Source organism: Oncorhynchus tshawytscha, unplaced genomic scaffold (genome assembly GCF_018296145.1).
Source record: "Oncorhynchus tshawytscha isolate Ot180627B unplaced genomic scaffold, Otsh_v2.0 Un_contig_6794_pilon_pilon, whole genome shotgun sequence".
NCBI classification, from domain to species: Eukaryota; Metazoa; Chordata; class Actinopteri; order Salmoniformes; family Salmonidae; genus Oncorhynchus; species Oncorhynchus tshawytscha.
The window spans coordinates 24,010-46,605 of NW_024609455.1; the positions used below are offsets into that span (position 1 = coordinate 24,010).

Below are 22,596 nucleotides of genomic sequence, written 5' to 3' on the forward strand. Positions count from 1 at the left end.
CCTCCACCATCCCTCCCTTCTACTTCCATCCTCCACCATCCCTCCCTTCTCCTTCCTCCTTTCATCCTCCACCATCCCTCCCTTCTACTTCCATCCTCCACCATCCCTCCCCCTTCTCCTTTCATCCTCCACCATCCCTCCCTTCCCTCCTTCCTCCTTTCATCCTCCACCATCCCTCCCTTCTCCTTCCTCCTTTCATCCTCCACCATCCCTCCACCATCCCTCCCTTCTCCGTCCTCCTTTCATCCTCCACCGTCCCTCCTTTGTCCTTCCTCCTCCACCACCTCTTCTTCCTCCACTTTCTGCAGGTCGTGGTCGGGGTACCGGAGGAGGGCGAGGGTTCGCCCTAGCTCGGGATGCAGGGGAGGGACTGGCAGTTTAGGGTTGGCACGTGGAGAAAGAAGTTCCCCCTAAGGGGGGAGAGGCGCAGGTGTCAGGCTGCTGGGGGAGCGTGAAGGTCAGGGAGATGACAGACTTGCTGGGGGTGTTGTAGAGCTTGATGTGGCCCCCGTTCAGGTCCTGCCACAGAGAGAAGGGGTTAACCCGGACCAGGTTTTCGAGAGGGGATGTCGTTGGGGGAAGCATGTCCAACTGGCTCCGTGACAACCGCTGGTCGCCAGGGCGACGGGGAACTCTGACGTCGGTAAGGGCTGATCTGGACAGTGGTGGGTTCTGCGGAGAGATAATCACCCAGAGGGATGGGCTTCTTCCTCTCCTATCTCCATCCCCTCCAGCAAGACCACTATCTCAGAGAAGGAGAGACGTAGCTTTGAATTCATCTGAGAAAGAGGGAAAAACAGAGTGAGGGGAGCAGGAACAGTGTAAACAGTGCATACTTTTTGGAATGTATGGTTTTAGATTGTCAATTGCGTTTACAGTCAGTATGCCTGTCTGTATCTTACGTTGCAGCAGAAGACTGCAAGGTTGAGGAATGGTGTGGGACAGTCACCGACCAGGTTCTCCACGTCTAGTCCAAAGTCCTGCACACACAGAAAACCATCATCATCTTTTAATGTAGCCGACTAGCTGTCAATCAGTTTGTCTTGACTAAGTTTAAAAAACATAATTGTAGTTCTCCATCTTGTCCACTCAATGGAGACATACACTGTGATAGAGTATTACTCATTAAAGTGGAACTGACAGCTTTTTAGCAACATGAAATCGTATTAAATCTGTTTATATAGACCCCCAGGAAGAATGACACTTTATTTTTTACATTTTCTGACAAGCAAGCAATTGGATAAGGTAATTCACTTTTCATAAATTCTTAGAATGTTTGGGAATTACATATACTAAAGCATTTGTGAAAATTCTATAGCAGATAATATAGAATGGAAAAGCAGCCTTGTGTTTGGACAATTAATAGACACTGCAGTAAATAAAACCAAATAAAAACCTCTGTCTCATCCAGGACCGGAGTCGTCGCAGACAGGTGAGTTACAAATATAATGGTTATATTATGGAAAAAAAGAAGCCTTTTGTGCCAAATGTTTTTGGGAACCCCTGTGGTGATCTAGATATGTGATGTTGGGCTTCAGCAACAAGGGATTCTTTTTTCAAATCACTCGATCAATCATATCTTCACCATCATTTGGTAATATTGGTGAATGAAAAATCCCTCTGTGTTGACCTGACTCTTTTATTTGTCTTTTGAAATACTCTAACACAAATGACATTATTTATTTATTAATTGAGATAGAAACACATGTAATTATGTAATCAAGGAATAATCTTACAGTATTGGATTGTGGGTGTTAAATAGAATCATAAACAGGAACTATGAACAAATTGTTTAAATAATTATTGTACTCATACATTTTAAATACCACTTATTAGTAGAGCTATTTGTTATTAATGAACTTAGCTTTTTTCTTGATTAGTTTCATATTGATTAATACAAGCACATAAATGCATTTTGAAATGACCTAATTAATGAAAATGAACACAATGTAATGTAGTATAGTGCAAGTTGACAGATGCATTGATCTTTCAATTCATAATTATTGTTTTTTTACTGATCTATACATGAGTTATTGAGATAGGAATAATGCCCATATTTGTTTATTATTCATCGGTGATCCTACTCATGTACGTCTCTGAGCAGCAGTATTCCATTTTGCTCATCACTAAGGCCATACAAATCTCTTCTCTCGTCTACTTACTGTTGCTTTCAGAAGCTGAAATCAGTAATGAACTGAGACTGGTTTTGGTTGGTCTGAGTGGATTGGAGAAGAGTGCAGCATGAAACACCATCATGGGCCAAAAGCTGTTTGGTTCCAGAATCAGTCCCAAGTCACTGACCCTGAAGAGTGAGAGCAGAGAGAGAGACGGGGCTGATGGTGGGGAGGTCTGCTCAACAGTGACATATTTGTTTTATTATTCATCTGGTGGTGAGCAGCAGTATTCCATTTTGCTCATCACAGGTCTGTCTACTTACTGTTGCTTTCAGAAGCTGAAATCAGCAATGACCTGACTGGTTTTGGTTGGTCTGAGTGGATTGGAGAAGAGTCTGAAACACCATCATGGGCCAAAAGCTGTTTGATTCCAGAATCAGTCCCAAGTCACTGACCCTGAAGATTAGTGATGGTGGTGGATACTCCAGGTCTGCTCAACAGTGACCTCTCTGAAGAAGAAGTCAGAGATTAGATTGAGAGGTCTTTGTCTCTCTCTAACACCAGGTCCCCACGCCTTCCTACTGGTCATTCAGCTGGGCCGCTTCACAGAGCAAGAGAAGAGAGTGATGGAGACACTGGAGAAGATGTTAAGTCCCACTGTCAGTGAATATACCATAGTGGGCTTTTGTTATGGAGACACTTCCGTAGAGCTGTTTTTTTTAGAGAAGACCAAAACCTGAAGAATTTTGTTCAGAAATGGGAAGGCAGTTTCCAAGTGGTCAACAATGCTGTTAAGTGCGATACCAATCAGGTCAGAGAGCTTTTAGACAAAGTAGAACAGGTAATAAGACAGAGTATGCAAAATTATGAAGATAGTCAAATAATTACACTAAACATTATCACTTCTTCTTTGGATTTGACTGTGGTTTCTCACCAGGATGTTAATCAAAGCATCAGAGCCTGTGAACAGTGCTAGATTTTACAAGGTAAAAATCTGTCTTTCTGCCCTTAACAAGGCAGTGTTCCCGGTAAGCCATCATTGTAAACAAGAATGTGTTCTTAACTGATCTGCCTCGTTAAATAAAGGTTAAATAATAATTAGGCCCTAATCTATGGATTTCGTATGACTGGGCAGGGGCCCAGCCAATCAGAATGAGTTTCCCCACGAAAGGGCTTTAATACAGACAGAAATACTCCTCAGTTTCATCAGCTATCTGGGTGGCTGGTCTCAGACATTTCAAGGTCCTGAAGTGGCCTACCCAGTCTCCAGATCTCAACCCCATAGAAAATCTTTGGAGGGAGTTGAAAGTCCGTGTTGCCCAGCAACAGCCCCAAGACATCACTGCTCTAGAGGAGATCTGCATGGAGTAATGGGCCAAAATACCAGCAACAGTGTGTGAAAACCTTGTGAAGACTTACAGAAAACGTTTGACCTCTGTCATTGCCAACAAAGGGTATATAACAAAGTATTGAGATAAACTTTTGTTATTGACCAAATACTTATTTTCCACCATAATTTGCAAATAAATTCATTAAAAATCCTACAATGTGATTTTTGTCTGTCATAGTTGAAGTGTACCTGTGATGAAAATTACAGTCCTCTCATCTTTTTAAGTGGGAGAACTTGCACAATTGGTGGCTGACTAAATAATTTTTTGCCCCACTGTAGATGTCATCCTAACTAACTCGCCCTCCAAATACACCTGGCCGGGGTATCCTGGAATGACATTGACCTCATCCCGTCAGTAGATGATGCCTGGCTATTTTTTAAAAGTGCCTTCCTCACCATCTTAAATAAGCATGCCCCTCTCAAAAAATGTAGAACTAGGAATAGATATAGTCCTTGGTTCACTCCAGACTTGTCTGCCCTTGACCAGCACAAAAACATCCTGTGGCGTTCTGCATTAGCATCGAATAGCCCCGGTGATATGCAACTTTTCAGGGAAGTTAGTAACAAATATACACAGGCAGTTAGAAAAGCTAAAGCAAGATTTTTCAAACAGAAATTTGCATCCTGTAGTACTAACTCAAAAAAGTTCTGGGACACTGTAAAGTCCATGGAGAATAAGAGCACCTCCTCCCAGCTGCCCACTGCTCTGAGGCTAGGAAACACTGTCACCACCGATAAATCCACTATAATTGAGAATTTGAATAAGCATTTCTCTACGGCTGGCCATGCCTTCCACATGGCTACCCCTACCCCGGTCAACTGCCCGGCACCCTCCACAGCAACCCGCCAAAGCCCCCACCATTTCTCCTTTACCCAAATCCAGATAGCTGATGTTCTGAAAGAGCTGCAAAATCTGGACCCCTACAAATCAGCCGGATTAGACAATCTGGACCCTCTCTTTCTAAAATGATCTGCCGAAATTGTTGCAACCCCTATTACTAGCCTGTTCAACCTCTCTTTCGTATCGTCTGAGATTCCCAAAGATTGGAAAGCTGCCGTGGTCATCCCCCTCTTCAAAGGGGGTGACACTCTAGACCCAAACTGCTACAGACCTATATTAATCCTACCCTGTCTTTCTAAGGTCTTCGAAAGCCAAGTTAACAAACAACCTCTTAGAACTACCCATCCCGGATCCGGGAGAATTGTCATCAACTGACACTAATTAGCATAACGCAACGGACAAAAAAATCTTACTAGAAAATATTCATATTCATGAAATCACAAGTGAAATATATTGAAACACAGATTAGTCTTTTGTTAATCACGCTGTCATCTCAGATTTTGATATTATGCTTTACAGCCAAAGCAAGACAAGCATTTGTGTAAGTTTATCGATAGCATAGCATAGCATAATGTCCAGCTAGCAGCAGGTAACTTGGTCACGAACATCAGAAAAGCAATCAAATTAAATTGTTTACCTTTGATGCGCTTCGGATGTTTTCACTCACGAGACTTCCAGTTAGACAGCAAATGTTCCTTTTGTTCCATAAAGATTGTTTTTGGAGCCGAAATACCTCCGTTTGTTCTTCACGTTTGGCTGAGAAATCGACCGGAAATTGAGGTCACAACAACGGCGAAAAATATTCCAAATTAGATCTACAATATTGACAGAAACATGGCAAACGTTTTTTATAATCAATCCTCAAGGTGTTTTTCAAATATCTATTCGATAATATATCAACCGAGACAGTTGGCTTCTAAGTAGGAGCGAGAGAAAGAATGGCCGCATTTGTCTACTATGCACAAATCAATCCTCAAGAGCCACCAGCTGACCACTGATGCACCAGCTGACCACTGACACTGACGCAATGTTGTCGTTCACGCTCATTTTTCTAAATAAAAGCCTGAAACTATGTCTTGTGATACTAAACACATTTAGGGAAGCCATAGAAAAAGGAATCTGGTTGATATCCCTTTCACTGCTCAATAGGGACGCATAGGAACGCAGAGGTTTCTAAATAAGAGTCACTTTCTGATTGGATTTTTCTCAGGCTTTCGCCTGCAATATCAGTTCTGTTATACTCACAGACAATATTTTTACAGTTTTGGAAACTTTAGAGTGTTTTCTATCCTAATCTGTCAATTATATGCATATTCTAGCATCTGGTCCTGAAAAATAGGCCGTTTACTTTGGGAACGTTATTTTTCCAAAAATAAAAATAGTGCCCCCTAGTTTCAAGAGGTTTTAACAAACAGATTACTGACCATTTCGAATACCACCATACCTTCTCCGCTATGCAATCTGGTTTCAGAGCTGGTTATGGGTGCTCCTCAGCCACGCTCAAGGTTCTAAACGACATCATAACAGGCCATTGATAAGAGACATTACTGTGCAGCCGTATCCATCGACCTGGCCAAGGCTTTCAACTCTGTCAATCACAACATTCTTATTGGCAGACTCGACAGCCTTGGTTTCTCAAATAATTGCCTCGCCTGGTTTACCAAATACTTCTTTGATAGAGTTCTGTTTGTCAAACTGGAGGGCCCTGTTTCCAGACCTCTGACAGTCTCTATGGGTGTGCCACAGGGTTCAATTCTCGGGCCGACTCTCTTTTCTATATACATCAATGATGTTGCTCTTGCTGCTGGTGATTCTCTGATCCACCTCTACGCAGACGACACCATTCTGTATACTTCTGGCACCTCCTTGGACACTGTGTTAACTAACCTCCAGACGAGCTTCGATGCCATACAACTCTCCTTCCATGGCCTCCAACTGCTCTTAATCACAAGTAAAACTAAATGCATGCTATTCAATCGATCACTGCCCGCACCTGCTCGCCCGTCCAGCATCACTACTCTGGACGGGTCGGACTTTGAATACGTGGACAACTACAAATACCTGGGTGTCTGGTTAGACTGTAAACTCTCCTTCCAGACTCACATTAAGCATCTCCAATCCAAAATTAAATCTAGAATCGGCGTCCTATATCGCAACAAAGCATCCTTCACTCATGCTGCCAAACATACCCTCGTAAAACTGACCATCCTACCGATCCTCAACTTCGGTGATGTCATCTATAAAATAGCCTCCAACACTCTACTCAGCAAATTGGATGCAGTCTATCACAGTGCCATCCGTTTTGTCACCAAAGCCCCATACACTACCCACCATTGTGACCTGTACGCTCTCGTTGGTTGGCCCCCGCTTAATACTCGTCGCCAAACCCACTGGCTACAGGTTATCTACAAGTCTCTGCTAGGTAAAGCCCCTCCTTATCTCAGCTCACTGGTCACCATAGCAGCACCCACTCGTAGCACGCGCTCCAGCAGGTATATCTCACTGGTCACCCCCTAAGCCAATTCCTCCTTTGGTCGTCTTTCCTTCCAGTTCTCTGCTGCCCATGACTGGAACGAATTGCAAACATTTCTGAAGCTGGAGACTCACATCTCCCTCACTAGCTTTAAGCACCAGCTGTCAGAGCAGCTCACAGATCACTGCACATGTACATAGCCCATCTGTTAACAGCCCATCTATCTACCTACCTCATCCCCATACTGGTATTTATTTATTTTGCTCCTTTGCACCCCAGTATCTCAACCTGCACATTCATCTTCTGCCGATCTACCATTCCAGTGTTTAATTGCAATATTGTAATTACTTCGCCACCACAGCCTATTTATTTCCTTAACTTACCTCATTTGCACTCACTGTATATAGACTTTTTGTTTTCTTTTGTTCAACTGTATTATGACTGTATGTTTTGTTTATTCCGTGTGTAACTCTGTGTTGTTGTATGTGTCGAATTGAAATATATTTCATTAACCCTCCCGTGGTCCTGGTACTGTGTCTAGTCCCCGCGTCCTCCGGGTCACCCTGTCCCGTCCTGGCTAAAGGCCCAATGTGCGCAAGTGTGACAGTAGGTGTGTGAACAGCCTTTGCAGATGTATTTCTTACACCTGCAGCACACCGTGTGTGTCTTGGAGTCCTTCTTGGGTGGGCAGAGCTGACACCTCTTCCTCTTACTTGCCCCGGTGGTGGCCGGGCAACGAGCGGGCAGCGGCCGTGCCAGCGGCGGGGCCCTGGCGCTGTTGATCAGGAGGCGCCGCCGTAGCACTCTGTAGGACTTTGACAAGGGCTGACGCCGCTTCGGTGCGGGGCAGATGCTGCCTTCTTTGGATCAGCGGCTTCACGAGTGCCTTTCCCAGCTGCTCGAGGAACACCCTGCGCTTGTTCCGCTTGCCAGGCATCCAGTCAGGCTTGATCTCTCGCCATATGACAAAGGCGTTGTAGGAGGACACGTCGAGGATGTTGTGGAAGACGACCAGGGGCCAGCGGGCAGTCATCCGTCTGCAGCTGTAGGTGCCCACCACCTTGTCTAGGTTGTCCACGCCGCCCTTGTTGCAGTTGTAGTCTAGGATGAGGGCCGGCTTCTTGTCGCGACGATCGCTGATGTGGCCCTCTGTGTGCAGCGTGCTCAAGAGTAGCACGTTCTTGTTTCTCTTTGCCAGGTAAGACACCAGAGTGGCGGTGGGCGTGAAGGCGAACCTGGAGGACAGGACCTGTCTGCCCCTGGACTCGAGCAGCGCGGGCGGGAGCTCGGCCTTGTTCTTTCTCACCGTGCCCACCATGGTGAGGTTCCTCTCGAGGAGCCGCTGGCCCAGGTCGTAGGAGGTGAAGAAGTTGTCGCAGGTGACGTTGCGACCGCTCAGGCCCGTTGTCAGATCGAGGACGACGCGCATCCCCTGGTTCTTCTCGGGGCCTCCGCCGGCCGCCTTGCCGGTGTACACTTGCATCTTCCAAGCGTAGCTGGACTTGGCGTCGCAGGCCACCCACGACTTGATGCCGTATTTGGCCGGCTTGCTGGGGATGTACTGACGGAAAGGACAGCGGCCTTTTTGGAAAGGGGACAAGACATTAGTGTGGTTACCGTGTACAACGGGGTAGACAAAAGGGCCAACTGTTGTGTCACACACGCTCTGTATAGACATGTAAGCACACGTGCACGCACGCGCACAAGCGCAAGCACAGTACCTCTGAACGGGACCAGTTGCTCGTCCACCGTCACGTCAGGCCCCGGGTTGTAGAGGGCCGGCAGCCGCGCCTCCCACAGGTCCCAGACCTCCCGTATGGCTGCGAGTTTGTCCGTGGCGAGTCTGGCGGGTCTCGACTGGCGGTCGTCGAATCGCAGCAGCCTCGAGTACCTGTGAAAGACCTTGAGCGACATGGTGGCTCGGAACACGGTCCTGCCGCTCTCGGCGTCCCACAGGCTTGCCGCGGCCTCGCCCCGGGACCTGTAGACGCCCGCTAGGATCAGCAGCCCTAGGTAGGCGTGCAGGTCCGTGGCGTCCATGGGTCGCCAGCCGTCGCCGTATTTTCTGGCTCCGTGCAGGTTCGTCATTTCCACAATTATCCTTTCTATTGCCGGTGTGACAAACAGGTGGAAGGCGGACGCGATGTCGCGGGCCTGTGTCGCGGCATAGGCCGTGGGGCCCGGAGTCTGGGCGCCGATGACAATATTAGTATCCTCTCTACGTAGGGCCGGCCGGACGGCTTACGCGGGATACCGAGACCCGAAAATGCTCGAGGCTCGCTTGCGCGCACCTGTGTAGCCCTGTGCAGTCGACCCAAACCCCAGCCGAGCAACAAGAACACTCGGCTGCTCTCTAGCACACAGCGGAGCACGTCCGGACCTGTGCAGCGGCCGGCTGGGTCGCTCTGGCCCACGAGAGCAGAGCGCAACTGCAACACTCGGCTGCTCTCTAGCACACAGCGGAGCACGTCCGGACCTGTGCAGCGGCCGGCTGGGTCGCTCTGACTCGCAGAGCGCAACAAGAACACTCGCCACACTCGCAGACACTCTAGTACGCTCCACGGCACACGCCTCGCCAGTGGCTGACAGGGTCGCTCGGACTCGCAGAGCGCAGAGGGCCAGCCCTGGAAACACAGGGCCTGGGTCGCAGAGCGCAACTGCAACACTCGGCTGCTCTCTAGCACACAGCGGAGCACCTCTGGACCTGTGCAGCGGCTGGCTGGGTCGCTCTGACCCACGAGCGCAGAGCCCAGAGCCCAGAGCGCAGAGCCCAGAGCGCAGAGAGGTGAGCCCAGAGCACAGCCTCGCCACACTCGCAGACACTCTACTACGCTCGACGGCACACGCCTCGCCAGTGGCTGGCAGGGTCGCTCTGACCCGAGAGCGCAAAGCACAGAGGACAGAGCACAGAGCGCAGAGCGGGGAGCCCGGCACAGCCTCGCCACACTCGCCACACTCGCAGACACTCTACTACGCTCAGAGGCACACGCCTCGCCAATGGCTGGCACGGTCGCTCTGACTCGGGAGAGCAAAGCGCAGAGCCCTGGAAACACAGGGCCTGGGTCGCTCTGACCCGCAAGCCCAGAGCGCAACTACAACACTCGGCTGCTCTCTAGCACACTGCGAGGCACGTCCGGACCTGTGCAGCGGCTGGCTGGGTCGCTCTGACCCACCAGCGCAGAGCGAGAGCCCTGGAAACACAGGGCCTGGGTCGCTCTGACCCGCGAGCGCAGAGCGCAGAAAGGGGAGCCCTCCACACACAGGACCTGGGTCACACTGACCCCAGGACCACGGGAGGGTTAAGCTGTTGCCAACCCCTCACTGTGTTTGAGAAAATAATGAAGAAGAGAGGAGGAGATAGAAACGCATGGTGGTGAGATATTCTGTAGTTAAAAGTAATGTCTCAGCCAATTAATTATTAAAATATAGTTAAAGGTTATTTATCAGACAATTCATTATGGAAATATTAAGCTAGCCCAATTATTAGGCAATTCAATATCAAATTCAAATGTATTGATGGATAACTCTGTAAGGCGCCTTGCACAATCAATGAACCAAAAGCATCGCCCAGGTCTATACGTTATCTCCAAGACTCATGGATAAAAAGTTTGTAGCTTAGCATAAGGTAACCAGTCCATTCAGTATGCACACTAAAAAGTCCACACTTAAATGTAATTGCTACTATTTTTTTATTTTATGTACATGCTAAACCAATTATCTACCAAAGACATCTTGAATCAGTTTTTTAATGTTTATGTCATGCATAATATGTATTGTATAACAGCACAATCATTATTTTAATTAAGTTGGGCTCTACAGGTCTAAAGTACGCATATGCATAAGCTCTAATATGTGTTCGAGTGTTTGAATAAATCATTGCCTTAGAAAATGCTGTCCATTTAGTTGTGTTCGGCTTTGAAACAACATCCACAACGATCATCTTTTCCACTCAGTTTCAACCCATTGGTTCTTCAAATTTACCAATCACGGTGAGGTGAGTGTTAAAATAACTACACTGTTGTGATGATGTGTTTGATGTGATTTTCAAATTGCATTTGCTTCTACACCTGCATTGCTTGCTGTTTGGGGTTTTAGGCTGGGTTTCTGTACAGCACTTTGAGATATCAGCTGATGTACGAAGGGCTTTATAAATACATTTCCCTCCTTGACTCAACACTGAGAATTCCGAGGTGACTTAACCTGTCATCAACCACGGATATCCTGAGGTGGGTTTTAATCAGTTTTAGAGCTGAGAAGCTTCTCTCGCAAGAAGCACTGCTGACTGGTGTAACAACAGAAATCTTGCAAAGTCGAAATAGCTCATGGAAGACCTCTTTAGAAGGTTCTAGAAACACAACAAAGTAAAGGAGAGTAGATGGTCTGTCTCTTCCACTTTTTCTCTCCTATCGAGAAGCCCCCTGGTTTGATGAACCTCATGTTTGAGGTCCTCTAATTCTGACTCAAAGGTCTGAGCAAAGTCAAACAGAAGCTCCTCATTCAAAAATGCTGTTCTCTTTGGGTTGAGAGACTGGACCCCTTGCATTCTCACAATTCTTCTTTGAAAACGCCTCTGTCAAGACTGTCAAGCACCTGATAAAACATAGCTTTTTCGAAGCTCTCACCATCACTTTGGTCACTATTATTCTGTCCTACAGTGCTCATCATCAATGAGTCGTGAAGTCTCAAGCTTGTTTTAGGCTGTCTATTGCACACTGTTTGTACACTTATTTTGCAGTGCTCTGCAATTTCTTCAACCTCTTTCCATAGTTCTCCAAAATAACCCTCACTTCGCTAGTCCTGTAATGTGTCTATAAGGGCACCTACTAGATCCACTGCCCTTGCTAAGTCAAGAGAGCTTGATTGGAGCATGTCAGAAAGACATTTGGACTTAGCACTTTACAACATTTTACCAAAATGAAATGTAAATCTGAGAAAGAAGGCCCCTTGCCTTTCACCACTATTTTCAAGTGTGATGTCCTGTAGCACTCTCAGAACTGCTGGAATCCTGTCCCTCAGATTTACATCATGCCATGTGTCTGCCTTCTGCAAGTCTCTGTAGTTCCCTGGGGTGCTGCTGTGGATACAGCTCTTTCTGAACTGCAAGCCACTTGAGATGAACGTACGAGCCAGATAAAGTTATAAAGCTTCTACAGGAGAGCAAAAAACTGGGTCAGGCACTGATTTTACAGTATCGAGAAGCACCAAATTCAAACAATGTGCATTATATTACACACAAAATGTAAATATTGCACTGTTTTTAATCCGTGCAGACAGGACCCTCATCTCTGGATCTTGAAATGTCTGAAATACACGTTAAATAATGTCATATCTCTATGGAAATGTATAATTAAGGGATACACAAGATTAGATACTAACAGCTGCTAACTAAAATGTGTAGTTTAAAGTTTAGGCCTGGCCAACCATTGGGTCCTTTTGGAACAGCATATCTGGTGTCTCTCTTATTGGATATAGGACCTTTTAAAGGCGTTAGACTGAGGCTCTGCCTCTGTCCTTGTGCTCCTAGACGTTAGTGCTGCTTTTGATACCATCGATCACCACATTCTTTTGGAGAGATTGGAAACCCAAATTGGTCTACAAGGACAAGTTCTGGCCTGGTTTAGATCGCATCTGTCAAAAAGATATCAGTTTGTCTTTGTAGATGGTTTGTCCTCTGACAAATCAACAGTAAATTTCGGTGTGTTCCTCAAGGCTCCGTTTTAGGACCACTATTGTCTTCACTATGTTACCTCTTGGTGATGTCAATCGGAATCAATGTTATCTTTCAATACTATGTGGACGACACACAGCTGTACATTTCGATGAAACATGGTGAAGCCCCAAAATTGCCCTCCCTGGAAGCCTGTGTTTCAAACATAGGGAAGTGGATGGCGGCAAATGTTCTACTTTTAAACTCGGACAAAACAGAGATGCTAGTTCTCAGTCCCAAGAAACAAAGAGATCTTCTGTTGGATCTGACAATTAACCTTAATGGTTGTACAGTCGTCTCAAATAAAACTGTGAAGGACCTCGGTGTTACTCTGAACCCTGATCTCTCTTTTGACGAACATATCAAGACTGTCAAGGACAGCTTTTTTCCCATCTACGTAACATTGCAAAAATCAGAAACGTTCTTGACAAAAATGACGCAGAAAAATGTATCCATGCTTTTGTCACTAGGTTAGACTACTGCAATGCTCTACTTTCCGGCTACCTGGATAAACTTCAGTTAGTGCTAAACACAGCTGCTAGAATCTTGACTAGAACCAAAAAATGTGATCAAATTACCCCAGTGCTAGCCTCTCTACACTGGCTTCCTGTTAAGGCTAGGGCTGTTTTCAAGGTTTCATGGCTAACCTACAAAGCATTACATGGGCTTGCACCTACCTATCTTTCCGATTTGGTCCTGCCATACATACCTACACGTATGCTACGGTCACAAAACGCAGGCCTCCTGACTGTCCTTACAATTTCTAAGCAAGCAGCTGGAGTCAGGGCTTTCTCCTATAAAGCTAAATTTTTATGGAATGGTCTGCCTATCCATGTGAGAGACGCAGACCCAGTCTCGACCTTTAAGTCTTTATTGATGACTCATCTCTTCAGTAGGTCCTATGATTGAGTGTAGTCTGGCCCAGGAGTCCCTAGGAGGGGTGCGTCACTTGAGTGGGTTGAGTCACTGACGATATCTTCCTGTCTGGGTTGGCACCCCCCCCCCCCATTGGGTTCGTGCCGTGGGGGAGATCTTCGTGGCCTATACTCGGCCTTGTCTCAGGGTAGTAAGTTGGTGGTTGAAGATATCCCTCTATTGGTGTGGGGGCTGTGCTTTGGAAAGGTGGGTGGGGTTATATCTTGCCTTTTTGGCCCTGTCCAGGGGTATTGTCAAGACGGGGCCACAGTGTCTCCTGACCCCTCCTGTCTCAGCCTCCAGTATTTATGCTGCAATAGTCTGTGTCAGGGGGCTAGGGTCAGTCTGTTATATCTGGAGTATTTCTCCTGTCTTATCCGGTGTCCTGTGTGAATTTAAGTATGCTCTATCTAATTCTCTCGCTCTCTTTCATTCATTCTCTCAGATGACATGAGCCCTAGGTTCATGTCTCAGGACTATATGGGCTGATGACTCCTTGCTGTCTCAAGTCCACCTGGTCGTGCTGCTGCTACAGTTTCAACTGTTCTGGCTTTGGCTTTGGAACCCTGACCTGCTACCTTGATGTGCTAACTTGTCCCAGACCTGCTGTTATCAATGGTAGAGAGGAAGAGATATTCTGAATGATAGGCTATAAAAAGCCAACTGACATTTACTCTGGAGGTGCATTTACTCTGGAGATGCTGACTTGTTGCACCCTCTACAACCACTGTGGTGATTATTATTTCACCCTGCTGTTGTCTATGAACATTTGAACATCTTGGCCATATTCTGTTATAATCTCCACCCGGCACAGCCAGAGGAGGACTGGCCACCCCTCATAGCCTGGTTCCTCTCTAGGTTTCTTTTTAGGTTTTGGCCTTTCTAGGGAGTTTTTCCTAGCCACCGTGCTTCTACACCTGCATTGCTTACTGTTTGTGTAACGGTTCTCTTGTGGTGAAGGAGAGTCGGACCAAAATGCGGCGTGTAGATTGCGATCCATGTTTAATCAACAAACGTAAAACACGAATCAATACAAAACTACAAAAACATCAAACGTGGAAACGTAACGAAAACCAAAACAGCCCTATCTGGTGAAAACACAGAGACAGGAACAAGGACACTAAGGACAATCACCCACGACACACTCAAGAATATGGCTGCCTAAATATGGTTCCCAATCAGAGACAACGATAAACACCTGCCTCTGATTGAGAACCACTTCAGACAGCCATTGACTTAACTAGAACACCCCACTAAGCTACAATCCCATACATACACACCACATACAAAAACCCATGCCACACCCTGGCCTGACCATATAAATGAAGATAAACACAAAATACTTCGACCAGGGTGTGACAGCTTGGGGTTTTAGGCTGGGTTTCTGTACAGCACTTTGACATAGGCTGATGTAAGAAGGGCCTTATGATTGAGTTATTGATGACAGTTTATTAAAGCTGTAATTTACCAATGATGATACTTACAGTAACAAGCTAATCAGAAGTGCCTTGCATGTAGAGGAAGGGTTCTAGTAGAAAAAACAGAGCCCCTGTCCAGAAACAACTCTTCCTATACAGCACTGGTGGAGATCTGAGAGGATTGGACAGGATGAAGCAATAATGAAATTCCACCTAGCCTATCAGAGGGCAAGGTGAAGCTATCACCATAGTAATCATTCATGTCTTCTCAGATCTCTACAAGTATCTTGGGGAAAGGTTTGTTTCTGGATAAAAATAGAGATGCATCTCCATAATGAATTTAAATTTCATCTAGCAACAGACCAACCACTATCCTAGCCAGCAGAAGGGTTTAGTAGTTAGCTACATACGTGCTTTCAAGACATATTTTATTTATTGGTATTATAAATAAAATATGTTTTAATTGACAAGATTCTCAGCATAAAAACAGTAAAGAAAATAAGAGACTCACTCAGCCGGGAGTCTTTCTGGGTACGTTTCTGAGAGCTTTGCACACCTGAACTGTACAATATTTGAACATTATTATTTTTACAACTCATCAAGCTCTGTCAAGTTGGTTGTTGATCATTGCTAGACAGCCATTTTTAAGTCTTGCCATATATGTTCAAACCTATTTAAGTTGAAACTAACTAGGCCACTCAGGAACATTCATTGTAGTCTTGGTAAGCAAATCCAATGTATATCGTTATTTTATGCCTGGTTATGACACCTACATAATAGTGTCAAAACCCACATTTATTCTAATTATTTTTCTCCCTGCCAAGAAGATTCCTTTTGTTTTACATTAGTTTCTTAAATCCTTTGTTGTTGCAATAAATTCTTTGCAATCATCATGTTTTATATAAGTTTCATGATGCTTTATGACCATTCTGTGTCACTTTACTTGGACGAATAAAATGGTCGAGGTTCTGTCCGAAAAGATATGCAGGCATTGCATTGAATCAACCAGAGGTTGCGTGCCACATCTTCCAGATGGAACTATCATATTGTAATGAAACAGCAGGGAGCAAGTCTTGAACACTCGACCTCCTAACCCGATGTCCTGCGCGCTATCGACTGTGCAGCAAAAGTATACCCGTGCAGCAGAGTCGATTTCCGTGGTAATAAACCCAGGGTCGTTACACTACTCCCTCCTTTCAAAGAGCGCGTCCTCGCCCTAGCTTGCGGCTCTACATCTTACAGGAACGCGCTCACCGGCCAAGGACACGCACTGTCGTGGATGCAAGGTCCGATCCCACTTCTGACACCAGTGTAATGAAACAGCAGGGAGCAAGTCAAAAGCATGCTCGTGTGGCAGAGTCGATTTCCCCGGTTATAAACCCAGGGTCGTTACAATATGATGTGGTTAGCTGACATTAAATACCTATCCAGGCGTTGTAAGATATAGCTTTAGTCAGCTTGCGTCAGTAAGGTAGTCACAGCAGGAACTCAACACAGCAGTTCCAAGAAATCACGTGACTGACTAGAAAGCAAAAACATTCATACAAACCCAAACATTGCTATAAATTATTGGCTGCATCTCCAATTGTAGACATATGACTCCACTTAGTGATTCATTTTTCTCTATTTCTGCTTTTTGTATCTCCTCTCTTTGGCTGGAAAAATGGATGTGTTTTTATGTGACTTGGCTCTGACCTAACATAATCATTTGTGGTGATTTCGCTGTAAAGCCTATTTGAAATTGGACACTGTGATGGGATTAACAAGAAGTGTATCTTTAAAATGGTGTAAAATACTTGTATGTTTGAGGAATTTTAATTATGAGATTTCTGTTGTTTGAATTTGTCACCCTGCACTTTCACTGGCTGTTGTCCTATCGATCCCGTTAGCGGGATCTCAGCCCAAAAAGGTTGTAACCAGTCGGTGAAAGCCAACATCTTTCAAGACAGAGAACGTTGCATATGGCCTTTTTGTTATCTTCCTTTCAAACTTCAAAATAGATCCACACCGCAGACATTGTGGGCTTGATCAGGAATGCTGTGTTGCACGTGTAGCGCTGTATTTTTCAATGCGTCATTACGTCATCTACCTACGTTATATAGGTATGCACGTCATCTACCTACGTTATATAGGTATGCACGTCATCTACCTACGTTATATAGGTATGCACGTCATCTACCTACGTTATATAGGTATGCACGTCATCTACCTACGTTATATAGGTATGCACGTCATCTACCTACGTTATATTGGTATGCACGTCATCTACCTACGTTATATGGGTATGCACGTCATCTACCTACGTTATATAGGTATGCACGTCATCTACCTACGTTATATAGGTATGCACGTCAGCCTTTACATGGGTTTTGCACATCGGCATTAAATAAATAAATAAAAAATCGGGCCAATGCCGATGTTGGCATTTTTAGCTAATATCGTCCGATTCCGATATGCTTACCAATATATCGTGCATCCCTACTATGCTCCTATAAACCAATGAGGAGATGGGAGAGGCAGGACTTGCAGTGCCTAAAGCGTTACCAATAGAACTAAGTTCTATTTTAGCACCTGGCTATGCAGACGCTCGTTGACGTGCGCAAGAAGTGTGGATGCAATGACTGAATAACATGTATGTGCAAATGTATTTTGCAACGGACGGTGTGGTCAGCATGTTAGACCGAGAGTCTAATGCACTAACACTGTTAGACCGAGAGTCTAATGCACTAACACTGTTAGACCGAGAGTCTAATGCACTAACACTGTTAGACCGAGAGTCTAATGCACTAACACTGTTAGACCGAGAGTCTAATGCACTAACACTGTTAGACCGAGAGTCTAATGCACTAACACTGTTAGACCGAGAGTCTAATGCACTAACACTGTTAGACCGAGAGTCTAATGCACTAACACTGTTAGACCGAGAGTCTAATTACTGTTAGACCGAGAGTCTAATGCACTAACACTGTTAGACCGAGAGTCTAATGCACTAACACTGTTAGACCGAGAGTCTAATGCACTAACACTGTTAGACCGAGAGTCTAATGCACTAACACTGTTAGACCGAGAGTCTAATGCACTAACACTGTTAGACCGAGAGTCTAATGCACTAACACTGTTAGACCGAGAGTCTAATGCACTAACACTGTTAGACCGAGAGTCTAATGCACTAACACTGTTAGACCGAGAGTCTAATGCATTAACACTGTTAGACCGAGAGTCTAATGCACTAACACTGTTAGACCGAGAGTCTAATGCATTAACACTGTTAATGACACTGTTAGACCGAGAGTCTAATGCATTAACACTGTTAGACCGAGAGTCTAATGCATTAACACTGTTAGACCGAGAGTCTAATGCATTAACATTAGACACTAATGCATTAACACTGTTAGACCGAGAGTCTAATGCATTAACACTGTTAGACCGAGAGTCTAATGCATTAACACTGTTAGACCGAGAGTCTAATGCATTAACACTGTTAGACCGAGAGTCTAATGCATTGACACTGTTAGACCGAGAGTCTAATGCATTGACACTGTTGACCGAGAGTCTAATGCATTGACACTGTTAGACCGAGAGTCTAATGCATTAACACTGTTAGACCGAGAGTCTAATGCATTAACACTAGACCGAGAGTTAATGCATTAACACTGTTAGACCGAGAGTCTAATGCATTAACACTGTTAGACCGAGAGTCTAATGCATTAACACTGTTAGACCAAGAGTCTAATGCATTAACACTGTTAATGACACTGTTAGAAGAGTCTAATGCATTAACACTGTTAGACCAAGACTAATGCATTAACACTGTTAGACCGAGAGTCTAATGCATTAACACTGTTAGACCGAGAGTCTAATGCATTAACACTGTTAGACCAAGAGTCTAATGCATTAACACTGTTAGACCGAGAGTCTAATGCATTAACACTGTTAGACCGAGAGTCTAATGCATTAACACTGTTAGACCAAGAGTCTAATGCATTAACACTGCACACGATTGAAATGCTGCATGCCAAGATAGACCAAAGAAAAGAGACTTGATATTGCAACCACACAAGTCAAACGGCGGTTCACCAGTATGAACAAAATTGAAACATCTTTTATGTTCCAGCCCTCAAGAACTGTTGTCTGCTAAAGATTATCATCGGTTTGCATCTGCCAATTTATTGTCTGTATCCAGACGACTTGTCCCCAGAGCTTCGTAAACAGTTAATCTATTTCCATAAGGTGTTGAGACCTGCAACTGATAAGAATGAGAGGCTCAATTAAATATGTTACAGAACTGCTGTATTTGAAGCACAACTCCCTCCCCAGTTTCCCTGATGTTGCTACGGTAATTTAGCTGTTTTTAACATCCCTGTAACTGTCACTTCTGCGGAGAGATCCTTTTCTAAAGTAAAACTCATAAAGGCCTGAAACCTGAACCTACAGACCGTGGAGAAAACATTTGATTACTAAAGGACACCAGGGAAGTCTCTCAAACTGGATTTAATTTACCTTGAATATTGCAGCCCATTTGTGTTTGTTTCGCTCGCTTGGATGCTTTATCTGAGTTTGATGCCTGTTCCTGTTGGCACACGTTTGTCAAATAAATATATTTCAGTTGGTTGGTCAAGGAGGTAGGGCGGGCCAGACCACATAAGGCCTGCCCATAACTGCGACCCTGAGTGGATGACAATCCAGCATCCTGGCATCGATACAACCAAGAACAGAGGGGCTCACTTCTGCTGCCACACATCAGGAGTTCTCTGTAAACTTGGTCAGCCTCTGGTAAGAGTGTCATCAAAGGTGTCCAGGAATCAACTGGTTTAGTCCATCCAGTAGTTTCTGGTGAAAGTGCCAATTGGATGGTTTTCAGACTTGTTGACGAAATGCTTGTTTGGTACACTGCTCTGTTTGAATGTTGTAGTAGTGCAGCCTGTGATGTTCTCCATCTAGAATGACCTATTGGAGAAGAGCTTCTTCCTCAGATCATTGACACAATCTAGGCTGGTTGTCTCATCATAGAGAACACCGGTATCTCTCAAACAATGTGAAAGTGGACAAATCCAGACCATGGTGTTGAAATGGTTCAGCTGCCGTGGAAACAAAGGCATCAGTCACCTCTGGGCATTTCCATGTAAAAGGACCCATGGGCACCAACATGTAAAGTTCATAGGATATAAAAGAAATAGTGCTTAAATAAATGTAGTAGATCTAAACCTGCGACTGCCTCCTCCACTCTACCCTAGTGACAAGGTGCTTCAACAAAGTACTGAGTAAAGAGTCGGAATACTTATGTAGATGTGACATCAGTTTATTTTTAATACATTTGCAAAAATGTCAAAAAAACTGTTTTTGCTTTGTCATTATGGAGTGTTGTGTGTACAGTCAATTAATGCGGAAAAAAACAACAATTTCATCCATTTTAGAATAAGGCTGTAACGTAATAAAATATGGGGAAAAAATCAAGTGGTATGATCAGTGTCTTGCATGTAGAGGATGGGTTCTAGTAGAAACAGAGCTCCTGTCCAGAAACAACCCCTTCCTATAGGAACTGGTGGAGATCTGAGAGGCTTGGACAGGCTTAAGCAATATGGTGAAATTCCATCAGAGGACAAGGTGGAGCTATGACTATAGTGATGCATCCTATCAAGTCCTCTCAGATCTCTACAAGTGTCTAAAGGGGAAGGGTTGTTCCCAGAAAGGAACAGACACATATTTCCATAATAATAATTTATTATTCCAACCAGCAACAGACCAACCAACATCCCAGCCAGCAGAAGGGTTTACTAGTTAGCTACATACATGATTTCATAAATAATGTTAAATCAACAAGATTCTCAGCTTTAAAAAAGAAGGTGCATTACACTCCCTCGGTTGTTCCATGGACATATGGGTCGGTGTTTGTACCATTGTCATTATGACATCATCAATATGGGACAGAACAGTGGAATTATTTGGATGGATACACACAGTTGTCCAGACTCTGTACATCATGCTGTTTAAACAGTGCAGTAACAAAGAGACTCTCTGGCCAGTACAGTTGAGTGTGACTGGCTACGTCCCAATACACTGGCTTATGTTTCCTCCTCCTCCTTTCCTACAGATCACTAGCAAGATTAAGTGGTTAGAACTGGTTATAAATGTTAATAGCATAGCCATAAACCTTTTTCAGTCCCCTCATATCAGTTGATATGATATATGGCTGGGACTTTTTCCTGACAAAGTGACCCGACTAGGAAAACCTCCAGGTCTATAACTAAAGCCTGGATTTTCCCTGGTCTGGTCATGTATAGCTTCTCATAGAAGGAAAGGGTTATGACGAAAGGAAGAGACAAAGCCTGTGAGCCACAATGGCCTGGTATGCCCGGGTCCTCCAGGCCAGCAGAGGGAGACAAACACACCTTAAGCTCTGGGGACAACAGACAAAATGGCATCCTATTTTGACCAAAGCCCCGTGGGCCCTGGTCAAAAGTAGTGCACTATATAGGGAATAGGGTGCCATTTCAGATACAGATACGGAACCAGTAGCCCTATGAAATGAAGAGTGGAGTGATTCTCATCAATAGTGTCAAAAAACATTATAGTAAAGATTATGTTCACCTCACTAACTTTATATTAAATGATTACACAGTTCTCTAATCTCACACACGGGTACGGGGAAATGACCTGCAAACCACGAACATTTCAAAACAGACATCAAGGGACAAACCTTAGTCATTCAGTCATACACACACACACTTTCTCTCCCTCTGACACACACAGACAGAACTTAGAGTGAAATAATCAGTACAATATATAAATAAACTAGGAGAATTGCTTTTCCTGCTGTTTCAAAGATACACAAGCTGTTAAAAATTCACACACACACACTGAGAGGATACCTGGATCATAGTGGGTTATGGGAAGAAGAAGCACTTGTTTGAATTCAATACAAATCTCAAGCACCACCCAGACCAGTGAAAAATCATTAGTAGGAATCAAATAGAAAGATTCAGAGTGCAGAAAGTGAGTGAACAAACCAGCGACACACTGACATTATCAAATGGCGCCAGGTCAACAACCAATATATAAGATCTCACATCAATAACCCACTTCTGGTTTCCTATTCTGCTTCTCCCAATACAACCACCAGAGTCCCCACCACCTCCCCACACCACCACACACACACACACACACACACACACACACACACACACACACACACACACACACACACACACACACACACACACACACACACACACACACACACACACACACACACACAGGTAGTAGTAGTAGTAATCATCAACATCATCAGTTCCTAATAGTAATAATAAATAGTAATAGCGACAATAAACAGAACCAGTCAGTCTCAGTCATGTCACTGGTGTTAATGTTGTTGTTGGCCAGTCAGCCCACTAGGGGAGTCCTGCCTAAGTCTGTGCCTCTGGTAGGGGTAGCCCAGGCACGCAAGGTGCGGTCGGAGGAGCGAGACCATTCGCCCCGCAACAAAGCAGTCCCTTGGTTGCCGTGGCAGCTGAAGGGTCACTGATGCCCCCCGTTGAGGTTCCGGTACGGTCGTCGGGCGGAACGCGGCGAGGGGTCGGCACCCCTTCAGGCACACGGATGGAAAGCTCAGACCAATCAGACAGCAGCCCGGACAGGAAATTACCTCATCTTGTTCAGGGGCGGGGCCAGCAGGGGGGCCCGGGATTGCGGTGTGGTAGCCGCTAGCCCTCCAGCCAATCGGACGGCCGACGACCACCAT

General features: G+C 45.0%; 1 protein-coding gene across 1 annotated transcript; it reads right to left on the reverse strand.

The window, feature by feature from the left end:
- Positions 1-378: 378 nt before the first annotated feature.
- Positions 379-22,596, reverse strand: LOC121844900 (piggyBac transposable element-derived protein 4-like). The gene is made up of 6 exons (XM_042315384.1): positions 22,501-22,596; positions 9,958-10,084; positions 9,295-9,442; positions 8,540-9,036; positions 7,532-8,399; positions 379-655 (listed from the first exon to the last, which is right to left on the reverse strand). The coding sequence occupies exons 1-6, from the start codon at positions 22,594-22,596 to the stop codon at positions 379-381; spliced, it is 2,013 nt and encodes a 670-aa protein (XP_042171318.1).